The sequence below is a fragment of the Sciurus carolinensis genome, chromosome 5 (genome assembly GCF_902686445.1).
Source record: "Sciurus carolinensis chromosome 5, mSciCar1.2, whole genome shotgun sequence".
In the NCBI taxonomy this organism is placed as follows: Eukaryota; Metazoa; Chordata; class Mammalia; order Rodentia; family Sciuridae; genus Sciurus; species Sciurus carolinensis.
In genome coordinates this window covers 150,050,118-150,068,557 of record NC_062217.1, presented here as the reverse complement: position 1 = coordinate 150,068,557, position 18,440 = coordinate 150,050,118, and the positions used below count along the sequence as shown (strand labels likewise).

General features: G+C 35.7%; 1 protein-coding gene across 9 annotated transcripts in view; it reads right to left on the bottom strand.

The window, feature by feature from the left end:
- The window catches only part of Btrc (beta-transducin repeat containing E3 ubiquitin protein ligase), a 181,089-nt gene that overhangs the window by 101,280 nt on the left and 61,369 nt on the right, over positions 1 to 18,440 (bottom strand). Inside the window, exon 1 of one of the 9 annotated variants that reach the window (XM_047552926.1) lies at positions 1,277 to 1,352. The exons of the other annotated variants lie outside the window; for them this stretch is intronic. Within the exon in view, the coding sequence (XP_047408882.1) occupies positions 1,277 to 1,315 (39 nt within the window). The 5' untranslated portion in view covers positions 1,316 to 1,352. Of the gene's footprint in view, positions 1 to 1,276; positions 1,353 to 18,440 lie in introns of those variants that run through there. 9 annotated transcript variants of the gene reach the window in all.

Below are 18,440 nucleotides of genomic sequence, written 5' to 3'. Positions count from 1 at the left end.
TTGTCTCATTCCTTAAATAGATTAAACTCATGCATTCCTCTTATTCTTACAAGATTGAAAAGAATGATTTGTTTTCATTTATCCTATGGAAATCAGTCAACAAAAAATCAATTTCTAGAAGAATGATTTTTGAAATCATTCAACACAGTCAACACAGAGGCTTCTCATAGCTTATTTGCAAATATGCATCAATATTTATGCTTTAAAACTATAGAGCAGTACTTAAAAATGACAGCAACTAGTTCTTAATATCTTCCTTTTAGTCTTCCTTTCTAAGTGCTCAATTTTTAACTAAGGACATAATTCTAGATACAAGGGAGCAGGACTTTGCAGTATTTACAAATAATATCTCCTCTCTTTCCAGAATGACCCTCAAAGCAGGATTTAAGAAATGTCAGGAATGATTGACATCATTTTTTTCAATGTACTTTACTATGTATTCATGACAGATAAGATTTCTTGCCTTTTCCATTTGCAGAAGAGAGGGCTAAACTAAGTAATTTTCCTTTAAAGCCATCAATAAGAATAAAAAGAAGACCTTCGACACAAATATTTTTCCATATTCTGGAAGAATTGCAAAAGGTCAATCTCACTAGAGTAGAGGAAAGGGAACTGGAGGGAGAAGGGGAAGGAAAAGGGAAGTACTGGGAAGTGAATTAGATCAAATGATATTCCATGCTTTTATGTCAAAATGAAGCCAGGAGCAGTGGCATACACCTGTAACCCCAGCAGCTCAGGAGGCTGAGGCAGAAGGATTGTGATTTCAAAGCATGCAGCAATTTAGTGAGGTCCTAAAGCAACTCAGTGAGACCATGTCTCTAAATTAAATATAAAAAAAAGGCTGGGGATGGAGTATTTGGTTCACTAGTTAAATATCACTAGGTTCAATATCTGTTCCAAACAAACAAACAAACAAACAAACAAAAAACCACTTAATGTTATGTATAACTAAAACCCTCTCCCCCAAAAAATTGACTTATAAATTCTATGCTACCCAAATGAAGATAAAGGGAATATATCTATTAGTAGTGCTGAGTTCATCAGGGAAAAAAAAATCTTAAATATTTGTTGTTTTGAGATATATTGCAACTTAAATAATAGAAACCTCATTCTATTACTAGAAAATATGTTCTAAGACATATGTGGTAGCTTTTACAACAAAGATTTTCTATGCATGAATCATTAAGTTGGACTAATACAAGCATAATGGTCCTTCCATATTACCTAGTCATAAACCTTACCATAAATACAAAATGTTCTGGGCACAGTAACATACCTGTAATCCCAGTGACTCAGAAGCCTGAGACAGGAGCATTCCAGGTTCAAAGCCTGCCTCAGCAATTTAGCAAGACCCTCAGCAACTTAGAAAGACCTGTCTCAAAATAAATAATAATAATAATAAAAGAGCAAAGTGTAGCTCAGTGATAAAGCACGCCTGGGCTCACTCCAATACCAAAAATAAATAATACAAAATTGGCACAATTTTTAAGCATTACTCTTTTAGTCTTTCATAATTTGACCACTTGTCAAAGACACTGGATAATTAGATCAATAAATAAAATTGGTGAGTAAAATTTTCATTTGACCAACGATACTGCATAATAGTAGGCTATCAGTTTAACAAATCAGGTCACTGCATCTCCCATCTTTACCCACGTTATTTTCATAACTTCCTGCCCCCACAAAAACAGAACTGGGACCTTAAGAGGATTCTCTCTTCAATAGGCTATTCCATAAACCTCAATATTAAAGTACTAACCCAACTTTAATCTCCTTTGCCCACACCTCACGGCCTGCTTTATGTTCCAGTGTTAAGTTTATTTGGCTCTATTGGCTCCACTCCTCTTTAACATTGTCCCTTTTCATGCATTTAAGGCAACTACTCCCAACCCTATCAAAGAAAGCGGACAAACGGGGGAGAAAGGAATGAACTGCAAACACCTCAAACAAGAAAGGTTGCTTAAAAAACCAAGTGTCACATTCTGACAGTTCAATATTTCATAGCCAATACAAGGAATGTGCAACGACACTGCAACTTTAAATCTTTTCCTCTATGTCAGTCTCTCTTTCTCTCATTGTAATGCCAAAGGGAACAGCAATCAGAGTGGAGATGTTCAACGTGATAGAGGTCAGGACACCATCGGATCAACGTACCAGAAACACGACCTTGTTTATTTTTTTCCCACAGTATTATTGTTTACAGGGTGCTTTGCTCGTGTACCTTGTGGTTCTTAGCTAAAAGATGAAATTACAGCCCAGGATGAAGCGCTCAGGCACACATCCAATTTGTGTTTCCATCTCAGAAAACAAAAAGCTTCTAAGGCCCTCAGGCTGCCATTCAAACTTGGAGGCTGACATTTTTAACAGCATGAACCAGAGACTGGCAGAGAGAATGATCTAATGCATTTCTGACTTGTCAATCAAAGATCTCACCTCTGCTGTCTTGTAAACAGTTGGGGGCCATCTAACTACATTCATAAACCTAGGGAGAGCTCACTGCCAGCTGGGGTGCTGGAGCCTCACACTCTGGCTTCTATTCACCAAAATCATGATTCAGTTTTATAATCTCACTGTAAATAGTCCATAGGCACATTTCCAGGACTGCTGGAATAGAACCAGAGTAGGGAATACAAAAGAGATTTCGGTCAAATACTGTGTTATTTTCAAGCTGTGGAATCCTGTACCCATTTTATTCTCATTTTACCAATTCCCCTCAAAGGACTGTACTATGCTAAAGTTGAAATGCTTAAAAACAAACAAACAAACAAACAAAAACAATGACCTGCCAATTTAAAAATCTAGGAGAAATACACTAATACTATATTACAAATTCCCTTTATGTCTTATTACTAGTGAAGAAACTGGGACTCTCCAAAACAATGGTTCATGTACAGGGTAGAAACTACAATGATCAACAGCAACTATAAGTGTGTTTATATACACACACACATATGGGGGTTCCTCCCACCCTTGGTACTGGGGATTGAACCCAGGGGTACTTAACCTCTAAGCCACATTCCCAGCCCTTTTTATTTTTTACTTTGAGGCAGGGTCTCGTTAGTTGTCCAGGACCTTGTAAAGTTGTAGAGGCTGGCTTTGAATTTGCAATCCTCCTGCCTCAACCTCTGGAACCACTGGAATTACAGGTGTGCACCACTGTACCTGGTAGCAATTATATTTAATAAAGCTAATCCTATGCTTTACTCAAATATAAAAATTTCTAGTGTTTATACAGAAAAGCTTTGTATTGCTAGTTTGAACTAGTGGTGTGTGTGTGTGTGTAGTATTTTTTCATGTGACATGAAAAAATAAAATGAGATTACTTACCCCTCTACTCTTTCCCTTCTTTTTTTGACCATCCAATCTAACGCACTAAAACATTAGATCCAATAATGCTAAGACTTGAACTTGCTCAAGGATCATGTATGCAAATGAATACTTTTCTTGATGCCAATTTTACAAGGCACAGAATTCCGATTTAATTCATACCATGTCACAAATACTAGGTTTGCAACAAAGGTCTGAAGGATTGGAATGGTATACCGAAGAACTTTAAAAGTCAAATGACAGAAAACTCAGCAGGAGAAGGTACACTGCAAAATCCTGTTTCATCATGATGAACTAACTTCGTCCCAAGACCAAATAACAATTTCAAAATATAATAGATTTGGTCTCCAGAGGACTAGGTAAGAGAATATAGAAAAGCTCAAATCTACTCAACATGATTCTCAAGAAAACAAAACTCACATGTTATCAGCTCCCAATAGTGAAATACTACAATTTCTTTCTTTAGTTTTCTTTTTTAAAACTTTTATTTGTTCATTTTAGTTATACATGACAGTAGAATAATGTATTTTGACATATCATACATACATGGAGTATAACTTCCCATTTTTATGGTTGTACATGATGTGGAGTTATACTGGTCATGGATATACTACAATTTCATAGAGGTTTTTGTAGCTTAAAAAAAAAAGTCAAGAAATTGGTCTTTGTTTTAAATAAACCATTCTTAAATAACCTGACTTAAATAAATGACAAGGGCCAGTCACAGTGGAACATGCCTATAATACCAGTGATTTGGAAGGTTGAGACAGGAGTATTCTGAGTTTAAGGACAGCCTGGGCAATTTAGAACTTATCTCAAAATTTTAAAAGTAAATTAAAAGAATTAGGGATGTACGTCAGTGGTAGAGAGTCCCTAGGTTTGATTTCTAGTACCACAAAAATAAATAAGAAGGGAGTTTTCTGAACACTGTCTACCAAGATTCTACATATTGGCAATCCACATAAAATACCAAGTTTAGAATCCAATGTAAGGAAGGACAGCAAAACATAAAACACTACCACATAAAGCAAAACAACAGTGAAAGAAGGTACAAATGGTTGTGGCTGTCACATAAAAACAAATTCTTGAATAACACAAGAAGAACTTCTATAGTACCATGGCCTCTGCTCAGTACACACAAAGATGGTAATAACAGAATTCCAAGAAATCTTGGAATACAAAGAAAATAATATAGAGATCCAAGATGGTGGACTAGAGGGTGACTACATCTCCTGTGGCTCCAGAACTCAGGATTCAAGAAGGGGAGGCATTGAGAGACTCGGACTAAAAGAGAGCCACAGGGTGAGTCTCCCCGACCAGGTGAAGTTCAACCTGGGCAGCAGGCCGGGATAAGGGCAGCTTATCAGAGTAGGGCTGGGCAGCTAGAGTCTTCCCCAGGCAGCCCTGCGCACTCCGGCGGTGGGCTCCTCCCACACGGCCAGCTTCTCCAGCTTCTTGGAGCAGGCCCCCCAGTGAGAGCCTTTCTGCACAGAACCAGCTCCAAGTCCTGGAGCCAGTGCGGCAAGCTCGCCCGCAGGCAGCTTCAGGGACGAGGACAAGGCAGCCAGGGACTTCCTCAAGCAGCCCGGCTCCCTCCGGCAGGAGGTGCCTTTCAAGGCTAGCTTCTCGGAGCAGACCGCCCAGTGAGAGCCTTTCTATACAGAGCCAGCCACAAGTCCCTGAGCCAACGGAGAGCTCTGACCCACAGGCAGCCTCTGGGACCAGGGCAGGGCAGCCAGAGACTTCTCCAGGCGGCCCTGCCCTCCGGCCGCAGGCTCTCTCCACGGGGCGATCCAAGATGGCGGACTAGAGGGTGACTGCATCTCTAGTCGCTCCAGAACCCAGGATTCAAGAAGGGGAGGCATTAAGAGACTCGGACTAAAATAGAGCCACGGGGTGAGTCTCCCCCACCGGGTGAAGCTCGGCCTGGGCAGCAGGCACAGATAGGGGCGGCTTATCAGAGCAGGGCAGGGCAGCTAGAGTCTTCCCCAGGAAGCCCTGCTCATTCCAGTGGTGGGCTCCTCCCACAGGGTCAGCTTCTTGGAGCAGGCCCCCCAGTGAGAGCCTTTCCACACAGAGCCAGGTCCAAGCCCTGGAACCAGTAGCGGGCTAGGGGCAGCTTTGTTCGGAAGCACTGCATTTTCAAGTTCCTCCAAGACTTCAGGCTACTGAAGGCTGGGAGGTGATACACTGGAAATATACAGGGGACACTATAAGCCAATAGAGGAAATCTGCAATATCTCAGAGTCCCATTGACATCTGACCAATATGAGAAAACAAGGGAAGAAAATGTCCCAAACAAACCTAGATACTATATCAATAAAATCCAATGACAGCACAGCAGAAGAAATGTCAGGAAGCAAATGAGGAGATGAAAGAGCAAATGCAGGCATTGAAGGAGGAGATGAAAGAGCAAATGCAGGCATTAAATGAGCGCACCAATCAACAGTTAAAAGAGCAAATACAGGAAGCAAGAGATCATTTCAATAAAGAGTTAGAGATACTGAAAAAAAAACAAACAAACAGAAATCCTTGAAATGAAGGAAACAATAAACCAAGTTAAAAACTCCATAGAAAGCATAACCAATAGGATAAAACACCTGGAAGACAGAACCTCAGACATTGAAAGAAAAATATTTAATCTTGAAAACAAAGTTGACCAAACAGAGAAGATGGTAAGAAATCATGAAGAGAATCTACAAGAATTATGGGATATCATGAAAAGGCCAAATTTAAGAATTATTGGGATTGAGGAAGGCTTAGAGAAACAAACCAAAGGAATGAACAATCTATTCAATGAAATAATATCAGAAAATTTCCCAAATATGAAGAATGAAATGGAAAACCAAGTACAAGAGGCTTATAGGACTCCAATATACAAAATTACAACAGACCCACACCAAGGCACATTATTATGAAAATACCTAACATACAAAATAAAGACAGAATTTTAAGGCCGCGAGAGAAAAGAATCAAATTACATTCAGGGGGAAACCAATAAGAATATCAGCAGATTTTTCAATCCAGACCCTAAAAGCTAGAAGGGCCTGGAACAACATTTACCAAACCCTGAAAGAAAACGGATGCCAACCAAGAGTCTTATACCCACCAAAACTTACTTTCAGATTTGACGACGAAATAAGATCCTTTCATGATAACAAAAGCTAAAGGAATTTACAAAAGAAAGCTGGCATTACAGAACATTCTCAGCAAAATATTCCATGAGGAAGAGATGAAAAACAACAATGCAAATCAGCAACGGGAGGAACTAGCCTAATGGAATAGACAAATAAAGGAGAAACCAAATCATGTCAAAAAACAAAAATGAGTCAAACGACTGGGAATACAAATCATATCACAATAATAATCCTGAATGTTAATGGCCTGAACTCATCAGTCAAAAGACATAGACTGGCAGATTGGATTAAAAAGAAAAATCCAACAATATGCTGCCTGCAAGAGACTCATCTCATAGAAAGAGATACTCAGACTAAAGGTGAAAGGATGGGAAAAAAACATACCATGCACACGGACACAGCAAAAAAGCTGGAGTATCCATCCTCATTTCAGATGTGAACTTCAAGCCAAAACTAGTCAGAAGGGATAAAGAAGGACATTACATACTGCTTAAGGGAAGCATAAATCAGCAAGACATAACAATCATAAATATCTATGCCCTAAACATTGGCTCATCCATGTACGTCAAACAATCCTTCTCAATTCCAGAAATCAAATAGACCACAACACAATAATACTAGGCGATTTTAACACACCTCTCTCACCACTGGACAGATCTTCCAAACAAAAATTGAATAAAGAAACCATAGATCTCAATAACACAATCAACAATTTAGACTTAACCAACATATATAGAATATACCATCCAACAAAGAACGAATACACTTTCTTCTCAGCAGCAGATGGATCCTTCTCTAAAATAGACCATATTTTATGCCACAAAGCTACTGTTAGCAAATACAAGAAGATAGAGATACTACCTTGTACTCTATCAGATCATAATGGATTGAAATTAGAAATAAATGACAATAAAAAACAGAAACTTCTCCAATACCTGGAGATTAAATAATACACTATTATATGATGGATGGATAACAGAAGACATCAGGAGGGAAATAAAAAAATTCTTAGAAGTAACGAGAACAAAGACATATCAAATCTCTGGGACACTATGAAAGCAGTACTTAGAGGAAGATTTATTTCATGGGGCGCATTCAACAAAAGAAGTAGAAATCAACAAATAAACAACTTAACACTACAGTTCAAAGCCCTAGAAAAAGAAGAGCAGACCAACACCAAAAGTAATAGAGGACAGGAAATAGTTAAAATCAGAGCCGAAATCAACAAAATTGAAACAAAAGAAACAATCGGAAAAATTAACAAAATAAATAGTTGGTTCTTTGAAAAAATAAACAAAATTGATAAGCCCTTAGCCACACTAGCAAAGAGAAAGAGGGAGAAAACTCAGATTACTAAATTCAGAATGAACAAGGAAATATCACAATAGACACGAGTGAAATACAAAACATAATTAGAAGCTATTTTGAAAATCTATACTCCAACAAAACAGAAAACCTCGAAGACATCAACAAGTTTCTAGAGACTTATGAATTACCTAAACTGAAGGAGGAGGACATACACAACTTAAATAAATCAATTTCAAGCAATGAAATAGAAGAGGTCATCAAAAGCCTACCAACAAAGAAAAGTCCAGGACCAGATGGGTTCTCAGCCAGGTTCTACAAAACCTTTAAAGAAGAGCTCATTCCAATACTCCTCAAAGTATTCCATGAAATAGAAGAGGAGGGAACCCTCCCAAACTCGTTCTATGAAGCCAATATCACCCTGATACCTAAACCAGACAGAGACACATCAAGGAAAGAAAATTTCAGACCAATATCCTTAATGAACATTGATGCAAAAATTCTCAACAAAATTTTAGCAAATCGCATACAAAAATAGATTAAAAAGATAGTGCACCATGATCAAGTGGGTTTTATCCCAGGGATGCAAGGTTGGTTCAACATCCGGAAATCAATAAATGTCATTCACCATATCAACAGACTTGAAGTTAAGAATCACATGATTATTTCAATAGATGCAGAAAAAGCATTCGATAAAATACAGCATCCCTTCATGCTCAAAACACTAGAAAAAATTTGAGTAGTGGGAACATTCCTTAACATTGTAAAGGCCATCTACACTAAGCCATGGCCAATATCATTCTAAATGGTGAAAAACTGAAAGCATTCCCCCTAAAAACTGGAACAAGGCAGGGATGCCCTCTTTCACCACTTCTATTCAACATCGTCCTTGAGACTCTACCAGAGCAATTAGACAGACCAAAGAAATTAAAGGGATACGAATTGGAAAAGAAGAACTCAAACTATCCCTGTTCGCTGATGACATGATTATATATTTAGAGGAACCTGGAAATTCCACCAGAAAACTTTTAGAACTCATAAGTGAATTCAGTAAAGTAGCAGGTTACAAGATCAATGCTCATAAATCCAATGCATTTTTATACATAAGTGATGAATCTTCAGAAAGAGAAATTAGGAAAACTACCCCATTCACAATAGCATCGAAAAAAATAAAATACTTGGGAATCAATCTCACAAAAGAGGTGAAAGACCTCTACAATGAGAACTACACAACACTAAAGAAAGAAATTAAAGAAAACCTTAGAAGATGGAAAGATCTCCCATGTTCTTGGATAGGCAGAATTAATATTGTCAAAATGGCCATACTACCTAAAGTGCTATACAGATTCAATGCAATTCCAATTAAAATCCCAATGATGTACCTTACAGAAATAGAGCAAGCAATTATGAAATTCATCTGGAAGAATAAAAAACCCAGAATAGCTAAAGCAATCCTCAGTAGAAAGAGTGAAGCAGGGGGTATCGCAATACCAGATCTTCAACTCTATTACAAAGCAATAGTAACAAAAACGGCATGGTATTGGTACCAAAATAGACAGGTAGATCAATGGTACAGAATAGAGGACATGGACACAAACCCAAATAAATACAATTTTCTCATACTAGACAAAGGGGCCAAAAATATGCAATGGAGAAAAGATAGCCTCTTCAACAAATGGTGCTGGGAAAACTGGAAAACCATATGCAACAGAATGAAATTAAACCCCTATCTCTCACCCTGCACAAAACTCAACTCAAAATGGATCAAGGACCTCGGAATCAGACCAGAGACACCGCATCTTATAGAAGAAAAAGTAGGTCCAAACCTTCAACTTGTTGGCTTAGGATCAGACTTAACAGGACTCCCATAGCATAAGAAATAAAAGCAAGAATCAACAACTGGGATAGATTCAAACTAAATAGGTTTCTCTCAGCAAAGGAAACTATCAGCAATGTGAAGAGAGAGCCTACAGAGTGGGAGAATATATTTGCCACTCATACTTCACATAGAGCGCTAATTTCCAGAATCCATAAAGAACTCAAAAACTCTACACCAAGAATGCAAGTAATCCAATCGACAAATGGGCTAAGGAAATGAACAGACACTTCACAGAAGAAGATATACAAGCAATCAACAGATATATGAAAAAATGTTCAACATCTCTAGTAATAAGAAAAATGCAAATCAAAACTATCCTAAGATTTCATCTCACCCCAATTAGAATGGCGATTATCAAGAACACAAGCAACAATAGGTGTTGGCGAGGATGTGGGGAAAAAGGTACACTCATACATTGCTGGTGGGGTTGCAAATTAGTGCAGCCATTCTGGAAAGCAGTATGGAGATTCCTCAGAAAGCTTGGAATGGAACCACCATTTGACCCAGCTATCCCACTCCTTGGCCTATACTCAAAGGACTTAAAATCAGCATACTACAGAGATACAGCCACATCAATGTTCATTGCTGCTCAATTCACCATAGCCAGATTGTGGAACCAACCTAGATGTCCTTCAGTTGATGAATGGATAAAGAAACTGTGGCATATATATACAATGGAATATTACTCTGCCATGAAGAATGATAAAATTATGGCATTTGCAGGCAAATGGATGAAATTGGAGAATATCATGCTAAGTGAGATAAGCCAATCTCAAAAAACTAAAGGACGAATGATCTCACTGATAAGCGGGTGAGGACATATAATGGAGAGTGGGAGGGGTTAGCGTTAGGGTTAGGATTAGGTTTAGGGTTAGGGATAAGGAGGGTGGTAAGAATCGAGGAAGGAAGGACTGTATAGAAGGAAAAGAGGGGTGGGAGGGGTGGGGGGGAAGGGAAAAAAATAACAGTATGAATCAAACATTACCCTATGTAAATTTATGATTACACAAATGGTATGCCTTGACTCCATGTACAAATAGAGAAACAACATGTATCCCATTTGTTTACAATAAAAAAAAAAAAAAGAAAAAAAAACAAAATAATATAGAGGCTGGAGTTGTGGCCCAGTGGTAGAATGTCTGCCTGGCATGTTTGAGGCCCTGGGTTCAATTCTCAACACCACATATAACTAAATAAAAATTTTACAAAGATCCATTAACAACTAAAAATTTTTTTAGAAGTAATATGTATCTCTCCAGAAGATACAGGTGAATCTTAAAATACCCACAGCAAGAATCTGTTGTATAAGATTGAGAAGCTCCCATCATCCTCTTAAGAGTTCTCACAATTCTTTTCTTCTGTTTTGTGCTTCTTGCACTGGGGCAACTTTAGGCCCCCTGGGGTACCTATACTTTCTCTTCTGCTATTAGAGGTTATGTAGAAGTTAGGGCAATTAGGGAAAATTCAACATGATTAAACATAAACAAATAAGCAACAACCCCTCTTTGTAAAGGTTTTAACTATTCAGATCTACCAAGAAGAATAAAAAAAATTATGGAAATCTGATTGTCTCACAATAAGATGACCTGGTTTACTCGCAACCTTAGATAATATGTCTGTAAGTGAACATAAGCTGTCTCACAGATACATCAAAATACTCAACGATAGAGGAAATACTAAAATTTAAATAATTAGAGTATTTATATAATCAACAAGCATCTGAAAGACAAATCAGTGCAAGATACCATCTCTATAAGACAGACTTATTTCCAGGATAAGGTAAAATACAGCAAATTCAGGTCCTCTCTACTTTTCTCACTGAAAATGTATTAAAAAGAAACTGAACAGTAAATTTCAATGTTAGAATGTTCTAAAAATTCATAATTACACTTTAAGGCATACTCTTCAATAATATGTTTCTAACACTTTGTACATGTGCTTTAATTTTGTGGTTAACGGGTAACTTTCTGTGTACCTAGTGATTCCTATCTTTTCTGTAGACTGTTCCTTATTACTATCAGCATTTTACTTTTCCCAGTGTCTGTTCTTTTACAGAGCAAGGGTAAAATGCAATAAAATAGTCAAATAATTACATAAACACACACTGCTGTGAAAACAAAGATGTAACATCACTGAAACTGAACTGTTAGCTGGCTGCCAGTGCCACAATTTAATAATTTGAAATGTGCATTTGTTTATCAACAAGAGTCAGAATTTGATATACAGAATCCAATTCATATCACAGTGGTTCGGGAGGCTGGGACAGGAGGATCACAAGTTCAAAGCCAACATCAACAACAGCGAGATGCTAAGCAACTCAGTGAGACCTGTCTCTAAATACAATAGAAAAAAGGGTTGGAATTGTGGCTCAGTGGTTGAGTACCCCTCTGAGTTCAATCCCTGGTATTCCCCCTGCCAAAAAAATCCAATTCAGAGGGACCATCAGAACGTAGGTTACATAAAAGCCAAATGAATACAATTTGAGGGCTACTCATAAATTTTCTCTTTCTGTGAAAATGTGTGTATGTACATGCAGGTACCACCAGCAACATAATGCTGTCTTTGATTCCATCCCACATGTGCTACATTATCTAAACTATCTAAATCTATTCATTCATTAATTTAGCAAAAGTTATGAAGTATTATCTTTGACAATGGAAATATGAAATGAACCAAATAACCCTGCCCTCAAAGAACTCATAATATAATGGGGGACAGAGATGAATACACACAACTAGCATATCAATGAAAGAACAGGTATCTACTGCAAAGTCTGAGGTCAGATTTAAAGGAGAAAGAGTACATTGGGAAAGATATAGTTTATCTCAATTTGAGCTGGATTAGGAATTAGCCAGGAAGACAAAAGGCAGCAGGCAAGGAGTAAGGGAGGACGGGTGTTTGGGGTAGAGTTCTCCACGTAAGGACAGGATATGCAAAGACAAAGATGCAAGAGATTGTGTTATTTTCAAGCGATTGGAATTCTCTCCCCATTTTGCATGGCACCATGGGGAACTGCAAATTTTAAACTTGCAAAGAATTACATGGGAGGAAGGAGAAGTAGGATATAAACCAGGTTCAAACTTTGTACATTCTAAAAGCATGTGAGTGGGCTTGGTAGTGCATTTGACTAGCATGAACAAGGTCCTAGGTTCAATCACCAGCATAATAATAATAACAAAGTTAAAAAAAAAAAAGCATGTAGCAACTTGCCCATGAGATAAAAAGCAGCCAAAATCAGTGTAACAGTCAATAAATAAGTTACATATCCCACAATAAATGAGTTACATAAGCAGGAAACAAACACCTCACAAAACAAGCAAAATCATTTTTTGTCACTTTCTGTAAACCTGTAATTATGAGAGGTGCAACTGACATAAATATAGGCCAAATGTTAACACGTGCACAAAAAGAACTAAGTCTTTTATTGTACAGAAATTATGCTGTACTGAAATTATTTACATGCAATTGGTGGGCATCAGTTAGGGCTTGACAAGCATTTTTGTTATAGGATAATTTTGATCACAGAATTTAAATGTTAATTTACATTGATGTAATATTTAGTCCCCTAAAACCTCAACCATAAAATGAAGTCATATATGTATATGTGTGTATATATACATATATATATATAAAATATTGCTTAATATTATAAAGTATAGCTCCATTTTAACATTTCACTTTTTAGATAGTAAGATTTAGATTTTTATGCTTTTTTTCAGTAATAAAACACATTATCTGTCCTGAATTCAGCCCCCAACAATTTCAATCTTTAACAAGGGACCCTAAATAATTTTAAAATACAATATGGTTCACTTAGCTCAAGATTTCCCTAAAATTACTAGCTATGCTTGACACCTAAAATATTCTAAGGTCTTAAAAATCTATATATTTATTGGCAAAATTTTATTTCTCTTCTTTTTCAATGACTAAAGAAAAATAAAGGATCTTAATTACTCAGTTATTTTTAAGCACTTTCTACTGCTCATTCTCATTTAATATTATAGATTATAAAATCACCATTTGCTGAGGATAAGCAAATACATCCAGTTAGTCAACAGACATTCTGTTAATCACCCATTTTCCAGAATAAACCAAAGGAATGATGATAATATGTTGCAAGTAAATATTCCTCATAAAATCAACTTAAATAATTTTTTAGCATCTTCTTAGTCCCTAGTTTAAAATGTGTGATTCGAAATATCAATGATCGAACCATCCCAACCTGTTGTTTAGACCTGAGTTACAAAGGATAATAAAAAAATTCAGCAATGTCTCCCTGGCTCTTAATTGTCTACTGTCATGTAAGAATCTTGATTTCTTAAAATGCTTTAAACTTATTAAAAGAATTAATAATTTCAAAGAAAAAAATATCACAGTGCTATTACTAATAGATTTCCTTAGGCAAATCTGACAATATTAGTAAAAATTAGCATTCCTACATGAACAACCACTTTGAAGAAATATTTGACTTGTCTCTTCTGAAATCAGAAACATACTTGCTTTATGACCCAGCAATTCCCCACTTAGGTATTTACCCAAGAAAATATAAACATGTAGCAAAAAAGGAAAAACAAAAAACAAACAAACAAAAAAATCCCTTCTACAGAACTGTTTATAGATTCAAAATAGGCAAGAAATGGAAACAATTCAAAAGTCTATCAATAAATGAATGGATAACAAATTGTGGTGTACTGATACAATGGAATATATACAGCAATGAAAAAGAATAAACCAATGATACATATAACATGAATAAATCTCAAAAACATCTTACTGATCAAAAGAAACCAGATATAAAAGAATATATGCTATATGACTGCATTTATATGAAATGTAAAACCATGCAAAACTAATTTTTGTGATAAACCAGAATAATATTGCATATAGGGGATGAGTACTAACTGGAAAGGAGTTATATTAAGGGTATTTTCTCAGATTACAAAAAATATTCTATATCTTAGGAGTTAGATTACAAAAATGTATACATTTGTCAAAACTCATTTAAGAATATACTTAAGATCTGTGTATTTCATTGTATGTAAGTTGTACATACAAACAAAAAAACTGAATTAAAATATGAAATAAAATCCAAACCAGAAAGATACACATTTACAAAGACTACCATTATTCCAGTAGTGAAAGTGCTAGCACTTCAAGTCCTATTTCCACCAATTAGTCAGACAGCAATGGAGTACCAGTGTATGCTGAATCTGGCATAAAACAAATTAGAATAAAACTAGCACATAGGCCCATTTCTTCCATTTGGCTACATAAGCTATAACAATGATCTTGTTGATGATAAGCAAAGAAAAAAATATTCATAGCACTATTAGGAAAGCAACAATTTTTCATCAATAACTGAACCAAAGGTGGGCTTCCTTAAAAACCAGAATTGTGCAGTACCTTATGAAAAAAAAATTTATTTAATAACATACTATTTTATATTGAGGTGAAAAATAGTACTTTCTGCGAACCTCCAAACCTACTCTTCTCTGTACATTTTTCTAACAATATAAAATTAATTACTCTGCCAGCTATTGTTCTTTAACATGTTTTAGTTGTAGATGAACATAATAACTTTACTTTTTTTTAATGTGGTGCTTTATTTACTTTTTTTTAACAGTGCCTCACAAGTGATAGGCCAGTGCTCTACACTAAATCACAACCCCAGTCACAGCGACTGTTTTAAGGACTTAATATAGTCAACTTATTTAATCCTAATATCACCCCTATAAGATAAATACTATTATCATCCCCATTTTACAGATACGGAAATTGAGGTATAGACAGGTCAAGTACTTCCACAAATGTTGTATCTAGAAAATTAAAGAGTGAGACTCCAGTTCCAGGTAATCTAGCATCAGCATTCATGCTTTTAATCACTATACCATGTACTGACCTCTGAGTTTCTATTCTAAGGTATTTCACAAGCATCACTTTTCTGCATATACTACACAATTTCACTCCTGCAATCACAATTCAGGACACATACAACCAATTTCTTCCTTAATTTTCCAGCAAAACCTCTAAGCCTACCTTTTTTCAAATATATCCTAGAAGTATTAATTTATGGGGAATGCAATAATTAGGAAAAAATAAGTACATGTTGAGTTTTGATTAAATCAGGTTCAGAAAACTCTGATAGTGATGATGAATTTATTCACAATTCTTTCCTACTGAGTTTAAGTTCAAGATTGCTTTAGGCCAAAATGAAAATTTGAATTTTTCTTGATATCTTGATATTCATGTCAGAAGATTTAAACTTGTATAATTTTTAATTATGCATGATTATCTTTACCATTTATAGAATATAGTTCAAACCATCAGTATTTAATGAGCCCTAACTACTAAAGAACACTCTATTGAACACAGTACAGAGTAACAGATAAGAAGAAACTGCTTCTGTTTCAAGAAATTTTCTAACACATTTCTCAAATTAAGTTAGGATATACTGACTGACTAGGGGTCTATCAAATTCCTGTGCCCAATTTGGGGATGAGATGAGGCATGTAGGTAGCAATGTAGTAGTATCTCACTATTATTTTTAATTTGCATTTCTATGATGACTAAAACTATCGTGCATCTTTTCATGCGCTTATTTGCTATTTGTCTATGTTCCCTGGTATTGTACCTATTCAAAGTTTTTGCTCAGTGTTTTACTGGGTAGCTTATCTTATTATGTAGGAGGATACTTTAGATAATCAGAATACAAGTCTTTCATCAGCTTTTACAAATATTTTCTTCCAGTTTGGTTTTTTTTTGTTTGTTTGTTTTGGTACTAGGGATTGAAACCAGGGGTGCTCTACCACTGAGCTGTATCTCTAGCCTTTTTTATTTTGAGACAGGATCTTGCTAAGGTGGATAAATTGCTGAGGCTGGTCTTGTGATCTTGTGAACTTGTGATCCTCCTTTCATCAGCCTCCTGAGTTACTAGGTTTATAGGTGTGGACCACCATGCACTGCTTACATGTTCATTTTTAAAGTTGAGTCTTTTGAAGAGAAGAAGTTTTAAACAGTGATAAAGTTCAATTTGTCAGTTACTTCTATTATGGTTCAGTTTTTTTTTTTTTTGGTGGGTGTCCTGCTTTATCTAAGAAATCTTTGCCTAACCCAAAGACACAAAGAATTTTTTCTCCTAAATAGTCTATTAATTTTATAATTTTAGTTCATTTTTAGGTCTATGATTCATTTCAAGTTAATTTTTGTATATGGCACAATTTTTTTTTTTTTTTTTTTTTTGGCAGTACTGGGGATTGAACCCAGGGCCTTGTGCATGCGAGCCTATATGGTACAATTTAACAGTCAAGGTTCATTATTTTGCATCTGGATATCCAATTGTTTCAGCATGACTTTTTGAAAAAACTAAGACCAATGGATTTTAATATAATAATACAAGAAGTTCAGTGATATGGTTTCAGATTCCACACTGCAACTAATCTTTAATAAATTATAATTGCCTAAAAAGTATATTAAAATATTTCTCCCTTTTTCAACTATATTATTTGAGAGGCCAGCTACTACTTCTCATATATTTCAAACAAACATGCAAGACTGAATGTAGAAGCAGATGAGAATCCACTTATGTTTTAGTAATCCAAACATTTTTTATATGTAAAAATATAATACATGCTAGTTTTAATTTTCTGAAAATAGTTTTTTCAAAAAATGTTCTTCATATTAACCAGCTATAGGTTTATTGTATTTCAAAATGAATGATTAACATTGAAATTTCTTTACTCTCATTTCAAATACAGTAAATATTAATTGATACAATGCATATCAACAATATAGCACTTTGAGGTCCTCGATAATTTTATTAAGGGTGCAAAGAGGTCTGGACGTGGCAACACACACCTGTAATCCCAGTGACTCGGGAGACTGAGGCAGGAAGACCACAAGATCACAAGTTCAAGGCCAGTCTCAGCATGTTTGCTGAGCATGTGTGAGGTTCTGGATTGAACTCCCAGTACCATAAAACAAAAACAGAAAACAAACAACAAAAAAAAAAACCTGATATATTAAAACAAAACAAAACAAAACAAAAAATACCTAATTTGTTGTGTATTAATATAAAATGCTAAACACCAATTTAAAAAACCTAAGGTGGACAGATAACACTTCTGCCAAGAAAACCATCATGCCTAGAACCCAAATCCATAAGCAAGGAGTACCAAACTCTTTTTTCACATTTTCTGTTTTCTTTCTCTATATTTCCTTACACATCATGGAACTGACCTACTGACTTCTAAGAAAGGCCAAGGGAAACTATTATAACCTGCCAATCCATGCAAACCCAACTGAACAGTCTCAAGCTGAATAATGTACCCAAAGGTCTTACAGGTCTTTCCACCTTGAAACTGGAAACATTAAATAAGATATAAATAAAATACAATGTGTGCATATATGTATGTGTGTATACACACCCACATCCACACATAAATAAGTATTATCAAAAGATACTCTATATGGGGCTGGGGTTGTGGCTCAGTGGTAGGGCACTTGCCTTGTGTGAGGCATTGGGTTCAATTCTCATCACCCATATAAATAAATGAATAGAATAAAGGTATATAAACATCTTAAAAAATATATTTTTTAAAAAAGATACTCTATGTAGGATATTGTATATGTTTTAGTAATCATAAAAATTAATGTTTAGATCACTGATTATAATTAATTACATTAACTGGCTGGCTTTATGTAGGTTCAGAGCAAACATTAAATACTAAATTGCTATTTATTCAGATTACTTTAAAATTTACTATTACTCTTCTACTATATCTAAAAACCAAGTC